General features: G+C 39.9%; 1 protein-coding gene across 2 annotated transcripts in view; it reads left to right on the top strand.

Moving 5' to 3' along the window:
• Window positions 1-16,603, top strand: part of PHEX (phosphate regulating endopeptidase X-linked) — a 172,500-nt gene that overhangs the window by 68,606 nt on the left and 87,291 nt on the right. For both annotated transcript variants that reach the window (XM_081125341.1, XM_081125342.1), the window contains one exon: window positions 14,615-14,716. In XM_081125341.1, the coding sequence (XP_080981467.1) occupies window positions 14,615-14,716 (102 nt within the window). The remainder of the gene's footprint in view (window positions 1-14,614; window positions 14,717-16,603) is intronic.

The following is a 16,603-nucleotide window of genomic DNA, read 5'->3' as shown; positions in this document are numbered from 1 at the left end:
AATTAATATAAAAGTTATTAATGTTATAGTTTATAGGCTTTATTTCATACTAATTTTTTGAAACCCCATGCAGATTTTATACTCATAGCACATCTCAATTGGGATTAGCCACATTTCAGTTGCCATGTGTGGCTTTGTATTGGACATGTGGTTACCGTATTGAACAGTGACCATCTAAAGAACTGAAGAGGGATCCCTTGAGTTCAGTAGCAGAGCTGAGTCCCTGGATGAGCAGGTGCTAGTAGCCAGGACTGGGAAGGTAGGGTCCTTGGTTCCTGACCAGCTGGGTTTCATGGAGGGCTCTAATATCAGCAGGGAAGGACTCACACAACACTGGGATTCGTGGCCTGAGAATGAGGTGGGAGTGGGGGTCAAGCTGCTACTTGGTGAGGATGTTTAAGGTTCCCCGGCATACCAGATTAGAGGAGGGGAGGGATTCCAGACCCGACTCTGATGTAAGCACCTCAGAGGCTTGATGTAAACAGCAAGTTAAAGATGTGTAGTGCCTGGGAGGTGCAGAGGACTCAGTCAAATGCCAGGGGTTCCAAGCTCAAATACCCTCACAGTCAGTTAGGAACATTGAATAACATACAGGAGTAAAGCTGGCTGGGTATCAGCAAAAGCCAGGGAAGTACAGTGAGGAGTGGGAATTGCCCTAGGGCTTGGTGTCTGGGACACAACAGTGGTGGATAGGCATGAATGTGCTCGCCATGATTCCACTCAGGCACTCTTCATGCAGGATGCCCCTGGAGGGTTGCTAGGTTTCCGGAGTGTTTTGCCTTTTTGAGAAAAGTCAGAAATATGGATGTTTTTTATGTGAAATCTCCCACATTTTAAATCTTGGTCAATACCTTGGAAGCCAAACTAAATATGTCCTGGGGAATACCATTTTTTGCCTTTAAACACTAACATCCTCCCTCCAGTCTTCAGAACCAAAAATCAGGACCTTGTATGTCAAAGAACTTCTTTAATTTTTGTTATTTAGAAGAAGATTGTGCATAATTTTAAAGTACAGCATATTAGCTAAATATTTAACAAGTTGCTTTTGTGGAAAGTTATACACAGGGTATGAAAGTGAGACTCCCTTAGAGAATCCATGATGTATTGTCACATAAATAGAGATGATGCTCCAGTCCCACTGTGACACACCCTGTTCTGCATGTTCATGACCTGCATGACAGGTGAGAGGATTAGGAGTATGTGTGTGTATATATGGGGGGGTGTCTAAAGTTATTACTTGTTATTTTTCTCTTTCATTTACCTTTATTATTAATGATAATTTATATCTGTAATATATGAATAAATGTCCCCACATAGATAATCCACATCCATGGAGGGCAGGTGAAGATCCTGGTGATGGCTGGGAAGGAAAGGGAAGGGAAGGGAAGGGAAGGGGGAAGGGGGAAGGGAACGTCACCATGGGCCTAGTGTGACTGTGATGGTCAGGATATAATGTTTTAAAAATATAGCAATGATAATAAAGTAGTTAACTTTTACTGAAGTTTAACTGAATGTCTGGCACTCTTCTAAGTGCTTTCAATGTGTTAATTCATTTAATCCTCACAATCGACCTATAACTGCTATTACTGCTCCTATTTTCCAGATGAGGAAACTGAGGCTCAGAGAGGAAATTCCCCACAACCATACAGCTAAAAAATGGTTTAGGTAGGTTTCAAGCCCAGGCAATCTAGCTTTAAGTCAGTTAACTACTTTATTATCATTGCTATATTTTTAAAATATTATATCCTGACCATCACAGTCACACTAGGTCCATTCTCTTGCTTCTCTCTAAAAAACACTTGATTTTTCACCATTTTTATGACTGGAATGAGGAGACTTGTCATAATGAAGAGACATAGTGGCTCGTCTTATAATTAATTCACCCTTATCAGGAAATTATTTATTCATATATTAAGATATTACAAAAATAAAAGATACACATTTTCTATTTGTTAGCATTTTAGAAATAGGAAACAGTTGGAATAGATTTTGCTTCTAGTACAGTATTTCAATATTTTAAAGACAAATACAATTGAAATTTAATTCAAGTCCAACCATTGGACATTGCATTTTTGTGATCACATAATTTTCAGAAGAAAGAGGGAAACAATAAGAAGTAAGTTGACTATCAGAAAATTCACCTAACAGCAACTTTTGAGGTGTATCTTTCAGTCCACACACTGAGCTCAGTTTTTAGTATTTTCTACATATATCATTCTGAGGAGTGATCTTTGATGTTTGGCATGGTGACCCAAGGCTCTGTAAGATTTTTTCATCAAAAGGTCTTTTAAAAATGTTTACCACTCTTTAGTTACTAAGGCAAATGTGAACATATACATCCAAGAACAATTTTCTATTAAGTGTTGAAGCAAAAAAAAAAAAAAAAAAGATTTTTCTGGTTTAACTGTCATTTCTAGAAAATTCAGTAAAATTGGAGTTCCCATTTAAACATTTTCGCTGAGCTAAATTATTAAACAATATCACTTTAGCCCGGCCTGGCGTGGCTCAGCGGTTGAGCATTGACCTAGGATCTAGTCGATCGGGGTTCGATTCCTGGTCAGGGCACATGCCCGGGTTGCAGCTTGATCCCCAGTCGGGGGTGTGCAGGAGGCAGCCGATCAATGACTCTCTCATCATTGATGTTTCTCTCTCTCTCCCTCTCCTTTCCTCTCTCTGAAATCAATAAAGGTATATTTTTAAAAAACACAACATCATTTTATTTCATTATAGACATTGTGTCCCAAACTACTTACCTTTATTCATATATCTCAATTCTGTGAATAGGCATTTTTTTGCTGCTCCCTCAAATTTTCTGTGTTTTTGTTATAGGGTGAACCGTGTTAAAGAAAACTATATTCTGATACTTGTTAAAATGGTAAGGAAGACTTTATTTAGGACTGTTGAAAAAGGTGTGAAGACTTTCACAGTAGGAGAGAGAGAGATTGGCTTCAACAGCTGGGGGTTTATGGCCAACAAGCATATCGAGGGGATCAGTAGGTGGAAATTTACTAAGAGGAAACATCTAGGTCAGGGGACTTTTGCTGAAGATAGGCCAGAGTACTCAGATATCAAGGGTGTGTGTGTGTGTATGGGAGGAATTTGACTAGATATGGAGGCTGCTCAGATGTTAATGGTAGAGGATTCTCTCTGAACTGACTTAATCAGGATTCTTGCTAAAACTGGGCTGTGCAGACCTGGCAAGGACAGGATGGGGACTGAGGTCCAGGCCTGGTAAAGAAGAGGTCTTAGAGGAACCTGACTAAAGTTTTGTCAAGTAGAGAATATTTGTCAGCCCTCAAATCAAAGCTAAAGTCACTGGTCTCTTACTATACATTAAAACATTCCGTATACAGAAGGTTAATCTAGTTAACAAGGAACAAATCTTTTATTACACTTCAGATACAGACTTTATTGAGTGAAGAATTAAAACTTTACTTACTGTGTAAAACAATTCACTGATTTCTCTTGTACTCTGGTAGCTTATTCTTTTTTCTCTTTATGGTAAAGGCATTGTTCATGTCCCCAAGTAATGAAATAGATGACCTACAGTATCTTCCAATTTTCTGAGCTGCTCTGCGTGAGCAATTCTTGTAGTAATTCTTATCCTAAGAACAGGTTTCTCCTCCCACCCCATACTGCTGCAGCTGGTGCCGAAGACTTAAGTACCCACATGGGTCCAATCACAGTGGTGGAGTTTGAACTTGCAACCTCCCTACACTAGGAGTTCACCTCATTAGTGAGCCAAGATAATTGAATTGATGTACTGCCATTAATATTCAAGTTCTCCAATTCCCCCGCTTACCATTTCTCTCAGTGGTTGAGTAAATGAGATGTAACTCTAACGTTGGTGGCAGAAGTCACATGAAAGTCAGTGTCATGTATTATAGCAATGCTCTGATATGGAGGGGTTCTTCGTTCCTTGCAGCTACTGCTACTCAGGAGGATTGATTTTAATATAGCCATTCTACACAAGTCATGCAAAGAAAGGATATTCTCTCTGACTTCTAAGTATCCCTGTTTCTGTTTTTCTAGTCAGTGGTATCAACTACAATGTCAAGATCAGGTTCTCTGGGTCTTTGCTGTCTAAATTAAGGCCAGCCAAAATGATTTGCGTTTCAAAGGGCTTTTTAATATAGTTATAAGATATTGGCTTTATATAGAAATTACATCCAGTTTTCTGCAAAGTTGCATTAGCATCTCATATCCTAGCTCTACTCATATAAATTTGGGCCTGTTAATTAATTTCTGTGTTCCTGAATAAATGGTCCACAAATTTCTGCTGCAAAAATAATGCTGCATAATAATCAATCACAAAACCTCAGTGGGCTTCACCAATAAGCAATTATTGCTGATACACCTGGAGTCAGTTGGATTTGCAAGGGCAACTCTGGTTATTTGGAGGGCTTCTTGAATGTTTGGGGGGTTGGCTAATCTAGGTTGGCTTCAGCAGAGATGATCTGGATGACTCAGCTCTGCTCCAGGTGTTTTACTTCCTTCAGCCTGGCTAGCCTGGGCATGTCCTTAGAGCGATGGCAAAGGTGCAAGTGAGCAAGCAGAAAACTAAGGCCTCTTGAGACCCAGGCTCAGAATTGGCATAATATCATGTCTGTATTCTGTTGACTAAAGCAAGCCACAAGGCCAGTCCAGATTGATCAGAGTAGGGAAACAGACTCTGCATTTTTAGTGAAAGGAATTCCAAAGCTGCACAGCAAAGGTATAGATAAAGGAAAGGGTATAGAATTTAAACCTTCACCCAGCCGGGCACGGCTCAGCGGTTGAGCATCGACCTAGAATCCAGGCGATCAGGGTTCGATTCCCGGTCAGGGCACATGCCCGTGTTGCGGGCTGCAGCCAATCGATGACTCTCATCATTGATGTTTCTATCTTTCTCTCTCCCTCTCCCTTCCTCTCTCTGAAATCAATAAAGATATATTAAAAAAAAAAAAAAAAGAATTTAAACCTTCATTGCAGTGAATGACAGATAGCTATACAAAAGTACAGTAGTCTCCCCTTATTTGTGGGGGATAGGGCTCAAGACCCCCAGTGGGTGCTTGAAACCATGGATAGTACTGAACCCTATATATACTATGGTTTTTCCTATAAAGGCATACCTTGGAGATATTGTGGGTTCAGTTCCAGACCACCACAGTAAAGTGAGTCATAATCTTTTTGCTGGTGAAGGGTCTTGCCTTCAATTTATAAAAAGGGCAGGATCTGTGAAGTGCCATGAAACAAAAGTGTGATAAAATGAGGTAAGCCTGTACATACATACCTATGGTAAAATTTAATTTATAAATTAGTCACGGTAAGAGATTAACAGCAATAATAATAAAATAGAACAGTTATAACAATATACTGTAATGAAAGTTATGTGAATGTTCTCTCTCTCTCTCTCTCTCTTTCTCTCTCTCTGACCACTGATCTGATAACCAAAGACAACTACTAAGTGACTAACGGGTGGGAAGCATATATAGTGTGGATCCGCTGGACAAAGGGATGATTCACATCCTGGGTGGGATGGCATGTTTATTTCTGGAATTTTTCATTTAATATTTTTGGACTGTGGTTGACCACAGGTAACTGAAACCACAGAAAGGAAAACCATAGATAAGGGGGGCTACTGTACCTACCTCATTGGTTTGTGGTGAGGACCGAGTGACATAATCTATGCAGAAGGCTTTGCACAATGCCTGGTGCATAGTAAGTGCCCAGTGAGTGGTAGTGACACTCACAGTATTATTACTGTGTGTCATGCCTAAGATTAATCATAAGGAGAAAATTCATATCATGAAAGTCCTGGCATGAACTGTGGCAACTCTCCTAAACTGAGATCTTCTCTTTCTAATTTCTCTTAGAAAGAATGAGAGTGAGGAAGGTACCTGGGGGTTTTGCTGTTCCTAGTCCTCCATACATACCCAGTGTAGTACCTTTCAGTTGGGGTAAAGATCCTTTTAATGCTAGTGCCCTGGCCACATTCCAGAACCTGCCCTATCATTTAGTGCTCAATCTGGCTCATAGGAGAGTCTCATGAAACTGCCCAAGCAGCCAAATGTATTATCTATAACAGATCCAGGTTTCACAACTCTCTACAGACTAAATCTTGTTACAAGAATGTCATCAGACCCCCATTCTGACAGCTCTTTTTAAGCAACCTGTGATAAAATGACATCCAGCACAACAAATAGTTTAGAAATCTTATTGGAATTATCTTGAAATAAGTGTGGATACTACTCTTGACCTTGTCCCTGACTGTGCTGCCACAATGACAACACATTTGGTCCACGTTTCTTGTTTGTTGTCTACATCTCTGGATAACATTGGACACTGTTGCCTTTGCCATATATTATTGGCTATAGTCTTGTCAAGCATATCTGGACAGATCTATGGACTGTGAAGACCCTGTAGTAGAAATTCATTTACTGAAAGAAAGTATTTAAGCCCTCCAACAGAGCTGAATTTTGGAAGTGACCAGGCAGAATTATTTTGCTGGGAGAGAGGGAAGTTTACCCACAATCAAAGGCTAGATCATTATGAGACTGGTTGACTTCTAAATATTATTCTGGTTTTTGTTCCATTACCTCTCAGATATGGAAAGTGGGAAACAGGAAAAGATGAGTTACAAAATTAGAACACAATCTATCTGTTCATATCCAGTAAATAGGATTTTATTCCTTATTTCCTCTACCCCAGTCTCAGGCTTTTTGATAAAAGGACATGTTAAACTTCTGTACCACCAAACTAACCTGCTACTTGATTATTTTTTTCTTTTGCCAATGTGATTTTTCTTTTGCAAACTACCTATGCAACTTTGTTAATCCTGACAAAATGGTATGATCTGTTTTATTAGCTCCCATGGCTGCCAGAAACCTCAGCATTTTCTAACTATCCTTAGTTTTCTGGCTTTACCTCGTCTCCCACCTCAGTATGGGTCTCTTCTTTACTTCTTATTTTAGTGCCATTATTATATCTTTATCAGGAACCAATTCAAACTCATTTAAATAAACAATATAAATAGTGAGTCAATGAATATTTAATATTTATTGGTTCATTGCTTTATTTAATGTCTGTATTTCTAGTAAATTTCCAGAAAGAAAACTTTTAGGGACTTCCCTCAGATTGCAGCCTATTTCTTCAGGGCCAACCGCATAAGTTAATGATAATGATTTTCATTTTTCACATTTACTAATCAAGTGGTTATAACTTAAGGAACATTGCCTTGATCTAGACAATGGGGATACTAGAGAATTTTTAATGTTAGGTTTTATTAAGATATTACTTATAATTTCTAAATTATTAAAGAGGAAAATCTATTCAACATTGTCTTTTATTTAAGAATTTCATTAAAATTACATTATTTTAAGATTAATGCACATACTCAACCTTGAAGATTTTTCTTTTTCGTCTTTTTTAAGAACTCAGTTTTTATCAGTGGAGTGACCTCCGTGTCCCCACTGGTTGTCAGTGGAAGTGGACTTCTTGGGGTGCCACGAGGAAAAGATTTTCTGGAGGCCCCCATGGGAGGATGAGGTATCATGGAAAGTTTATTTCAATGGAATTAAACCCCGGAGTTCCCAAGGTCCCATCTCCCTCTGTCCCACCAAGGAAAAAGTCCCGTTTTCTCTTCAGCAGGGCTAGGATTAAAGCCAGTGTCCAGAGTTTCCACTCCATATTTGCACAGTCCAGTCCAGCATCTGGCTAGTTTAGCTTGTGTTCCCAGCTGCAATCCATTGCATGTGGGGTCTGCATGGCTGTTGGCCATGTGGCTTCTAGGGTCACATGGCTATGGAGGGAGCACAGGTGAGTGCAAAGAAGCAGGAACAAAGCCAGAGGAACAAGAGAGAAACGAGAGGGAGAACTCTTTTGTCAGGGACTGTGTGTTCCCAAATTTTAGTGGGCTTGCAGTGGCTCCACTCCCTCTGGCCAGTTATCTTTGTTCTCAGGTTAGACCGACAAGCAGGCACTTTCCCTGCATTACCCTGACTTTACTGCACACGCGCCCATCTCCCCCTTTGTTGGACTGCTTCCCCCAGTGATCTGCAGGGAATGGACCGGTGGTTCCCTGGGGAGTATGAAATTGCGGCTTCCTGGTGAAGCTGCCCAGATGGCCATGCTTGTAATGTCTGGCCTCCCCTTTGCTTCTTTCCTATTATTAATATTAATAACTAGCTAATTACAATGGTGACACTATCAACCTATAATCATTTCTACCAGATTCATTAATATGTATTTGAACGATTCTTAGCCATCTGTCCTGTACCTTGCTGGGATCATCAAGCTCAGAATGGTCTGTGCTCACTTACTGAGTCAGTTGATTTCCACTAAAGTTTATATTTGGAATAATTGCTGGGATAACTGTTGTACCTTAGCATATGTAAACAATATTTGATTCAATGTCACTTCTTTGCTAAACACCCACTGGAGGTTTTGAAAAGCATAAGTCAACTTGTATTTATTGAGCATCTGCTATATGTATTATGTGAGAGATGAAATTGTATCATGTGAAAAATATGTGAGACATGACATTGTAAAACTAACAACTTTGAGTTTACAGACCATTGTAGGGAAGGAAGAATTAATTTTCCCTCTACCTTTTAAGATTCCTGGTTGAGACCCTTCTGTACTTAAAAGATAGATTAACAGAAGAAAAACAAGTAGAAATTTAATAAAATGGATGCCTCCTGTGTACATGGGAGAGACCCAGGAAAACTGAGCAATTCCTTTAAATGGCCCAGCCACCACCTTAAATACCATCCCCAGCTAAAGACAAAAGATATTGAAAGGGGTAGGAAGCCAGTTATGGGAGGTGACTAGGGAAAGCATGGTACGGTTGTTATGTAGATTTACATCTTTGCCTTCTCCAGTGATAAGATCTTGTTTCTAGAGATTTAGAGTCACTTCCTCTTCCTGGTACAGATGGGGAGACACCCTGACAAATGGAGATTCCCTTATAAATGTCCATGTCTCTTACAAAGGGTAACTTCTACTTAGGTTTTCAGAGGTTCTCCCACGTCTGCTGGTTCTTAAAAACAACCAGCTCAAGATAATCTTTATGCCAAAGAGGCATAATTTGGGTTGCAAATTTTGATCCCCTTCAACACTTTATAGTTTGCTTATATATCTATGATCTCATTTGATCTAAATCATGATTCCTGTTCTCAAAGCTTACAGATCTTGTTGGGCACACCAAATAAATATAAATGGCAATTAAACACACATCTATATTCTGATTGTAAGCCTAACGGGAACTCAGAGAAGGCACTGAAAGTGTAGGTTTAAGTGTTTAGGATTCATGCCTATGAGGTAGGATCTGATTTGGCCATGTAGAATGTCTTTATTGCCAGAGACTGGACTGTAGTGTGTTAAGTATGAAGTAGTATCATGTCTAAAAAACGTTTTATACCTTAATTAAAAATACTTCATTGCTGAAAATGCTAATAATCACCTGAGCCTTCAGTAAGTAGCAGTCTTTTTTGCTAGTGGCGTGTCCTGCGTGATGTTGATGAAAATGCCATGACTGTGAAGCACAATAAAATGAAACTCAATAAAACAAGATATGCCTGTATTGGCATATGTCCCTTCAAATGCATTAATCGAAACATCTTAACCCTTTATAAAAACACAAAGTTTCTATGTCCATGTGATGGGAGAAAGGGTAAGGAGAGGTCAAAAGAGAGACAACAGGTGTCACAGTTTGTAATTTACTAAGATAGGAGAATCTCATTACAAAATAACCTCTCCTGGAAGCATCACAGGTGCATGCACATGCACGTGTGATTCACCAGTGCCTGGTGCCTGATGTAGATTACTATGGGCAAAGTCCTGGGGCGCAAACAGTGAGAAGGGGAACCAACTTTTAAATAACACTGACTGAGGTAAAGAGCTAACAGCTGCTCATAGACAAATCAAATGAACTATATTTTCACAATGTAGATCCATAAAATCTAAACTAAATAGATGGTTAACAAATTTGCCTGGAGGGCCCTTATCATGAATGTGGTTGATTTTATCATAATACTTGAGTTAATTTTTGTATGTTATATTTTGACTTTTGACTCTAAATAAATATTTTCTATGGATAACTTCGCCCTGTGACTTCCACTTTACGTAATTTCTATTAATGTTATGTGTTATCTGGTTGGGGCATTAGGTCAAGGTTTGATGAAGAAATACAATTTCTCTCTTTTTATGTAGTTTAAAATTATAGCAGGCTTTTGCTGCCTTGGGGAACATGACTTGACTGAAGGTGATATTATTATGTGATGCTGTAGAGTAGTCTAAAGATAAAAACCATAAGTGTTCAGTGACTTATCTTCATAGTTCCAGCATGCTAAAATCATTATTTTTCTTATTTGCATTGACATGCCAACTAATGACATTAATCACCTTGAAAGATTTTTCTTTCTCTTGAAGTCTGCTGGGGTAGTTCAGCACCATTTCACTGAAATGTTCTATAATAAGTCTGTAAAGTCTGCAAAAAGAAAAAATTGAGAACCTGTGGCGGGGCCTGGGATGAAGAGTGGTGGTGCCTGAGAGGACCAGGGCAGAGGCCAACTGAGGGTCATGGAAAAGCAGAGGGAAGTGATTACTACTTGGGTTTTGACGTCTGTAAAAGGGCCACGAAGATACTGAGTTAGCAAAGCATGGATTTAGGGAAGACACAGTTGGTGGGAGGAGGGCAGAGGGGCTGGAAGGGAGAGGAAGAAGGGAGCTGCATATGAGTCAGCTATTTATCATTCTTCATCCTGGCCATAGGCTGAAATCTTTTTGCCTTTTTATTTCCGTTTGGCATGCCAGTCAGCAGTGTACAGACAGAGAGCTTTGAAAACCTGTACAAAAATGCTTAAAATAACAGTTAATTGATAGTCATTATAATGCCCAGGAATGGCATTTAAAAATCCACATATAAGTGGACCCCCTGCAGTTCAAACCTGTGTTGTTCAAGGGCCATCTGTATTCTTTGGATACCATCCCCTTTTGCCCTCTCATGGTTTATTCACGTCTTTTTTCACTCCTGTATTTTCAACATTTTCCTCCTCACTGGATCCTTTCCATCAGTGTCTTTTCCCCCCCTATTTTTAAGAAGACATTTTTTTAGAGCGTTTTAGATTTACAACAAAATTGAGAGGAATGTACAGACATTTCTCATATACCCACTCACCCCACACATGCGCAGTCTCCACCATTATCAATATCACTCAACAGAGGTGCATTTGTTTACCAAAGATGAGCCTACATTGACACATCATAATCATCCAAAGGCTATAGTTTACCTTAGGACTCACTCTTGGTGTTGTACATTATATGGGTTTGGACAAAAGTATAATGACATATAGCCATCATTATAATATCAAACAAGAGTGTTTTTACTGCCTTAAAATGCTCTGTGCTGTGCCTATTTATCTTTTCCCCTCACCCCCAACCATGGGAACCACTGATTTTTCTATTGTCTCTATAGTTTTGTCTTTTCCATAATGTCACATGGTTGGGAACATACAATTTGTAGCCTCTTAAGATTGGCTTCTTTTACTTAGTAATAGGCATTTATGGTTCTTTCATGTTTTCTTATGATGTGATAGTTCATTTATTTTTATTTATTTAAAAAAATTTTTAATCCTCACTTGACGATATGTTTTTATTGATTTATAGAGAGAGGGAGGGAGGAAGGGGGGAGAGAGAGAGAGAGAGATAAACATTGATGTGAGATGAAACATTGATTAGTTGCCTCCTGTACTCGTCCCAACCGGGGATTGAACCTGCAACTTGGGTATGTGCCCTGACCGGGAATCAAAGCCACCAACCTTTTGTTGTAGGGAACAACACTCCAACCAACTGAGCCACTCAGCCAGGGCACTCATTTATTTTTAGTACTGAATAATATTCCAGTGTGTGGATGTACCATAGTTTATCATTCAGTACCTACTGAGGGACATCTTGGTTATTTCTAAATTTTGGTAATTATGAATAAAGTTGCTATAAGCATCCACATGCAGGTTTTTGTGTGGATAGAAGTTTTCAATTCCTTTGGGTAAATACCAAGGAACATAATTGCTGGATGATATAGTAAGAGTTTGCTTAGTTTTGTAAAAAATTGTCAAACGGTCTTCCAAAGTGGATGTACCATTTGCACCCATGACTGAGAGTTTTGTTGCTTGATTCTGACCAGCATTTGGTGTTGTCAGTGTTGTAGATTTTTGCCATTTTAATAGGTGTGTTGTGGCATCTCGTTTTAGTTTGCTTTTACCTGATGGCATATGATGTGGAGCATCTTTTCACAGGCTTATTTCCCCATCTGTATGTCTCCTTTGGTGAGGTGTCTTTGGCCCATTTTTAAATCAGGTTGGTTGTTTTCTTATTGTTGAGTTTCCATTGCCATTTAAACATCTCTCACATGGTCACAACCGCAACAGCAGCAGTAGCAGCAGCAAAAAACATATGCACACAACCCAAACCAGAAACCCTCAGACCCCCTCTCTTAACCCTACATCCACTTCTACTCTGTCTTTGCTTTCTCTCCAGGCATGCTGTCTTCACTTCCCATGCCCTCTTCATCCCACTGATATCTGGCTTCTGTCCCCAGCCCTTTCTTTTTGAACATTCCCAGTTTCAGAAAATGGCAGGATGATCCACCTAGTTGCCTTATGTGAAGCTTGGGAATTAATCTGACTCTCATACTTTCCTCACCTCTCCACATACGAATTAATCACCCAGTTTCATTGATTTGGTCACTGAATCCCTCTCAAATCAGCCCACCCAATTCTTTCCACCCTGATTGCCTCTCTCTAGTTTGGGAAGATATTGTTTCTCTTTTTATGTCAAGGTGATGGACTGAATGATGTGCGTTGCTGCATGATGAGGTCATAAAGACTTAGGGGTGCTGGTGGCTGCACAGGCAAGATCTAGTCCCTGGAGATTTCCTTGTCATTTTAACACCCTCCTTCTATGGGTTTTCTCTTTGTAATGTTTATTTCTGTATCTCTCGGTTGGTTCCTTTCTACTTCCCTAGCATTTTCCTCTGATTTATTAGGGACACCTCTGTTGTTCCTATGAGTTCTGAGCTCATGACTGTCATTTAGCACTGTGTTGGGGCCCTGGCTCTGACCCTCCCTCGCTGTAAGAGCTGGAACAGATTATGGACTCTCTTGACTTTTATTTTCTTATCTGTAAAATAGGTGGCTTCCCCTAGAAAGTGGGTCTCCACCCTGTCTGCACAGTCACCTAGGAGCTTTTAAAACTCCTGGCACCCAGGGTGCACCCAGACCAGTGCCATCAGCATCCTGATGCATAGAGGCCTCAGGATTGTTTAAAGCTACCCCCAAAGATCCCAGTGTGCAGATAAGATTGAGAACCAGTGACTTAATAATTTTAAAGGATCTCCTGTCATTTCATGTTTTTATCGTGCCCCATTCCCAAGTTGAGATTTCTCTTCTTTTAATGTTTTTACTAAGTTGGGAAGAAATCTCTGTGAAGTTCCCCCCACCCTTTTCCATCTGCTGTTTGTTCTTATTTACATACGATGGAACCCAGCCTACTGATTTATAGCTCTGGTTCCCTTACAACTGTTATTGAACTGAAAACATAGCTGAAAACTTATTAAACAGAAAAAAAATTATTTTGAGCTTTGTACTGACAATTCATTATAGAACCAAGGGAACATCTAAACTTTTTCCTGTATAGAATTAATTCTAAAAATAGATTTACAATCCCATAATCTCAAATGAAAAACTTAATTCTGGTGCTAAACCCAGTATTTATTCTTTCTTGAGTCTCCCATTAAGAAAAGTGAAGCATCTGTGCAGGAGAATGGAATTTTGAGAGGGTTGCATCCATAAACAGGCAGGGCCTCACCAGACCGTTCCGTGTGGGCCTCTGAAGTTAAGTATTAGCATCTCCCTCCCCCAGTCCTCTCTGCTGATGCACAAACACACTCTGGAAGAAAAGCCAGGGCAAACACATTAGGAACATGGATGTGGTCTCACTGTTGAAACACTTTGGGACAGGTCTTTCAGAAGATAGCCTTTCAGTAGCACTCCCCCCCCCCCTTAGACCTACCATTTGAGATTTGAAATAACATAAGACTTTTCTGAACTCCAAGGGAGTAGAGAGGAGAGTAGGAAGACGACAGAGAAGAGCCAAGCATTTGGTTTTACCACTGGCACTAGATTTGGAAAGAACTGGAGTCCTGACATAAGTGTGATTTATATCGGAGGTGTGTACTTTGGGATGCTAGTTCTCCCTGCCTGTTTCTTTGTTAACAATATTTCTTTCAACTGTTCACTCACTTTATTCTGCAATACCTGTCTGAAATATACAGCCGATGCCTTTGCTTCTCTCTCTCAAATCCTTATTAGACTATTGAAATCAGCTGCTACCTTAATAAGAATGGGCTTATAATTGTTCTCATGGAAAGAAATGGTTAATTGTCTTCTAGTGGTAGGAGGAAAAAAGCTTTTTCTTAGGAAAAGTAATGTTGCCAGAGCATGGAGTCAAGCTGAAAGGAGCCTGTTTCCCACCATATTTAGCATTGAACTGTTTCTCATGGCCTAAAAAACCTTGTTTGAAGCTTCTTGATTTTTGACCTGCCTCTTTGGGTATTTATTTATTTGTTTTTTTGTAGATGGAGGAATTGATTGAGGGTGTTCGCTGGGCCTTTATTGACATGTTGGAGAAAGAAAATGAGTGGATGGATGCAGGAACCAAAAAGAAAGCCAAAGAAAAGGTAAGGATTCCTTTTTTATGAAGGAAAAAACACACACACATACAAAAACCCAACACTGACTTTAGGTTTAATGGATTTTCATGCTCAACATCGTGTACTTGATTTTTATATTGACTGAGCTCTTGACTCTGAATGACCCCAAAGTTAGGTGTCTGTTTTGGGATGGATACATAGATTTCATCACTAGCAGGTAAGAGAAAATAAGATGACTTTTTCTTTTTTGAACTACATTTTAAACACCTTGTAATTCAGCCTTTCCTTCTCTCCTAATTGCTGTCTGTAAGAGACACATGGCTTGCTGCCCAGCGAATTTTTGCCATAAACCATCATTGGCTATGGCAGAATGCAGAGCAGTGGGGAGCCTTGGGGAGCAGCTGGCAGAAGAGCCCTCAAGGCACAAAGGAGAAAAATCCATATTGGCTGTGTGTCCTTCTGTTCTGTGCATGATGTGTGCAAATGTCCTTAGGCAAATCATTTCCTGTAACCTATCAGATTTACTTTCTAATCCATCATTTTGCACAAATGATCCAACTAGCATGCATGTAAACTGCAGACCAGTGGTAGACCATTGTGTAGGAATAGAAAAATATTTCCTAATGGAAGTGACACTTGCTATGCCTTGTAAAAATTTCTGGTACTGTGTAACAAGATAAGGGAAAAAGAGAAAAGTATTAGCAGCCATGCTGTTGAAAATAAAGAATGGGACCCATCTTGAATTCTAGGTATTCTGATGGAGTTGGATCTCAAGTGGGTAGGGAACACCTGCTACATTCTTAACAGATGCTGCTGTGCATCTGGAAGACTCTGAAATTAGCAGCATCTTTTCTTTAGAGATGTATTTTTGAGACTTTCCTGATGATAGCAATAACCTGGGGTGTCTGGACGCTCTGTAGCTTTCCGGACCCCTCCCCAACAAGGTCCGATTTGGTGAATTGGGGGTGTAGTTCGAACATTTGTGATAACCAGTCTCCCTGGTGAGTCTTATCACTAGGCAGGCCCAAGGAATACTACTTAGAGTCATACTGAGTCATGCTGTGCACAAATATTTTTGCCTTATGGTCAAGAAGCAGAGGGAGAGGACTTTTATGGCAGTGAAACTAGTCTGTATGATACTGTAATGGTGGATACATGTCATAATACATTTGTCCAAATTCATGGAATGTACAACATTCTGTGAATTCTAATGTAACCTATGGACTCTGGGTGATGATGATGTGTCAGTGTAGGTTCATTGATTGTAAGAAACGTACCACTCTGGTGCAGATGTTGCTAATGGGGGAGGCTATGCAGGTGTGGGGGCAGAGGATGTATGGGAAATCTCTGAACTTTCTGTTCAATTTTGCTGTGAACCTAAGTCTGCTCTAAGAAAATAAAGCCCAGTAAAAAAAGGGCAGCATTCTGGGAATGCTTAGCCTTGTTGAAATGAGAACATATAGCAGTTTAGCAAGGATATTTTCTAGAGCTTAAATACTCCTGAGATGGATAAACATTGCCATAGATATTTTTGTCAAAAGACAGGAAAAAGGCTGTTCAGTGTTTACAGTGAAGAAGGAGTTGGATGGCGGGGGTTGGGGGTGATGGAGAAAGACAAAGGGCAAGTTTGATTTTTTCCACCTTTAGAATCTGTCAAAGCTGTCTTAAGTCATATAAGGCGCAAGCTGATGAAGGCAGGAGCATGCAGGCTGTGATGAGAAACTTTCCAGATGGTAGATGAAACTTTCAGCACCAACATATTGTTGTTTTTTCGAAGGCTTCATTTATTTGTCGGGCTAGCTTGTAATATCTGGAACAGGATGTGTCTACCACTGAGTAGTTGACAGCTCAGTGCATTGGGAGCTCTTGATCCTAGCCTGACCCCTCGTGAACTGAGGATCACCAGCGTGGAGG

This window comes from Miniopterus schreibersii (assembly GCF_964146895.1).
Source record: "Miniopterus schreibersii genome assembly, chromosome: X".
NCBI classification, from domain to species: Eukaryota; Metazoa; Chordata; class Mammalia; order Chiroptera; family Miniopteridae; genus Miniopterus; species Miniopterus schreibersii.
This window is presented reverse-complemented; position numbering and strand designations above follow the sequence as displayed.